Below are 2,590 nucleotides of genomic sequence, written 5' to 3'. Positions count from 1 at the left end.
ATCTATCTATCTATCTATCTATCTATCTATCTATCTATCTATCTATCTATCTATCTATCTATCTATCTATCTATCTATCTGTGGACAGTATCTATCTATCTATCTATCTATCTATCTATCTATCTATCTATCTATCTATCATCATCATCATCATCATATGTGGACACACTCTCTCTCTCTCTCTCTCATAGGTTACCCCTTCTTTGTGACAGCCCCTCAAATATTGGAAGACTGCTATCATGTCACCCCAAGTCCTTCTTTTAATTAAACTAGACATACCCAATTAACTCCTGCAACTGTTCTTCATATGTTTTCGCCTCCAATCCCCTATTCATCTTTGTTGCTCTTCTCTGTACTTTTTCTAGAATCTCAACACATTTTTTACATCGTGGCAATCAGAACTAGATGCAGTATTCCAAGTGTGGCCTTACCAAGGCATTGTAAAGTAATATTAACACTTCACGTGATCTGGATTCTATCCCTCTGTTAATGCAGCCTAGGTCTGCATTGGCTTTTTTGACAGCTGCAGCACACGGCTGGCTCATATTTAAGTGGTTTTCCACTAGGACTCTTAAGATCCCTCTGGCAGTTATTACTATTGAGCTAGGTACCACCTATTCTATACCTGTGCATTTGTTTTTTCTTGACTAAATGTAAAACTTTAGTTTTCTCTACGTCGAATTTCATTTTGTTAGATAGGGCCCAGTGTTCAAGTCTGTCAAGATCCTTCTGTATCTTAAGCATATCTTCCGGGGTGTTGGCTATTTCCCCCAAGCTTGGGTCACCTGCCAATTTGATGAGTTCCTCTTCTGCTATCTAAATTGTTCATGAAGATATTGAAGAGTGCGTGGTTTGTTTGTTTGGTTTTTTTGCTGTCAAATCTTTTTAAATGCCACTTCTTAACCTTCCTGGGTTCCCCGCTTACTTATATCACAAAGGTTATTGATCCTTCCCATAATTTTTGGCTCCATTTAGTGAGTGACAGCTCTCTTCAGCTAGGAATCAATTAATCATGTGATGAAGGACATGATGTCAATTGTCCCATGGACATCCTGTGTGTGTGTGTGTGTGTGCATTAACCTGAATACTTAATAAAGTAGGCTGAGCTCAAGGAGAAATATTGGGCTAATCAGAAATCTTGCATTTGTACTACTTTCCCAGATATGTCTGTAGAATTCTTGATCAGGGACAGTAAGTGGAATTTATTTATTTATTTTCAACTCCTTCATTACAATACTTTTCAAAACTTTCAAAACTTTTATCCGTTGATGGGTAACGTCATTATGTTCTCCTGGCGACAAAGGCTCAATTTTTAAAAAAAAATATTATTATGCCAGTGTTTCTCGTGTACATTAGATGGCTTAAAATGCCTTTGCAGTTACACATAGTCCTCGACTTACAACAATTCGATTAGTGACCGTTCGAAGTTATAACAGCACTGAAAAAAGCGACTTATGATCGTTTTTCACACGACCGTTGCAGCATCCTGGCGGTCACATGATCAAAATCCGGACACTTGACAACTGACGTATTTCTGACGGTCGCAGTGTCTCGGGGTCACGTGATCCCCCTTTTGCGACCGTCTGACAAGTGGGGAAGCCGGATTCTCTTAACAACCATGTCCCTAACTTGCCAACTGCCGTGATTCACTTAACAACTGTGGCAGGAAAAGTTGTAAAATGGGGCCCATCATAAATACCTCGCTTAGCGACAGAAATTTTGGGCTCGGTTTTGGTCATAAGTCGAGGACTACCAGTGTGCAGATGAAGATATCCTAAGACCTAGAGTTAAGGAGGAATACGTTCCAGATGTGTCTGAAAGGACCAACGTTCTGCATCACAATCAACGCCAAAATGGGACTCACCGCAATCATTTGGGCCACGTAACTTTCGGGTCCAGTATATTCCGTTGGGTCTTTCACTCTGACCAGAACGATAAAATATAGATAGTGCCACATGTTGTGTTCTGACTTGATGTGCTCCTCGAATGAAACCGTCTTGTTGTCAAACTTATCCCGCTCCAGCCCTGTGAAAAAAGGAGAATTTCCCACAAACCTATTCGTACATTAAAGCAGGAGGCCCCAACGTTGCATCTGGTGGACTTCAATTCCCAGAATTCCTCAGCCAGCCCTGGCTGGCTGAGGAATTCTGAGAGTTGAAGTCCACAAGTCTTAAAGTTGCCAAGGTTGGAGACCTTTGCATTAAAGCTTCCTTAAGGAAGGAGTAGACAAAAATCCTACAACAAGTAGTCCTCAACTTACCCTAATTCATTTAGTGACCGTTCAAAGTCACAACAACACTGAAAAGAGTGACTTATGATCATTTTTCACCCTCTGTGTTCACATGATGAAAATATGGACGCTTGGCAACTGACTCGTATTTACGACAGCTCCAGTGACCCGGGGACACGTGATCCCCTTTTGCGGCCTTCTGACAAGCCAAATCCAGGGGGAAGCCGGATTCACTTAACCACCGTGTAACTAACTTAACATCTGGATTGATTCACTTAGTAGCTACGGCAAGAAAAGTCGTAAAATGGGGCAAAATCCATTTAACAAATGTGTCCCTCAGTAACAGAACTTTTGGGCTCC

The 2,590-nt window shown here is 41.2% G+C and overlaps 1 protein-coding gene across 1 annotated transcript in view; it reads right to left on the bottom strand.

The window, feature by feature from the left end:
* Positions 1-2,025, bottom strand: part of LOC107295122 (inositol 1,4,5-trisphosphate receptor type 2-like) — a gene marked incomplete at its 5' end in the record, with an annotated part of 19,919 nt that extends 17,894 nt beyond the window's left edge. Inside the window, one exon of the mRNA XM_015824420.1 lies at positions 1,865-2,025. Coding sequence (XP_015679906.1) covers positions 1,865-2,025 — 161 coding nt within the window. The remainder of the gene's footprint in view (positions 1-1,864) is intronic.
* Positions 2,026-2,590: the final 565 nt, after the last annotated feature.

The sequence above is a fragment of the Protobothrops mucrosquamatus genome, unplaced genomic scaffold (genome assembly GCF_001527695.2).
Source record: "Protobothrops mucrosquamatus isolate PMUCROS unplaced genomic scaffold, P.Mucros_1.0 scaffold2229, whole genome shotgun sequence".
In the NCBI taxonomy this organism is placed as follows: domain Eukaryota; kingdom Metazoa; phylum Chordata; class Lepidosauria; order Squamata; family Viperidae; genus Protobothrops; species Protobothrops mucrosquamatus.
This window is presented reverse-complemented; position numbering and strand designations above follow the sequence as displayed.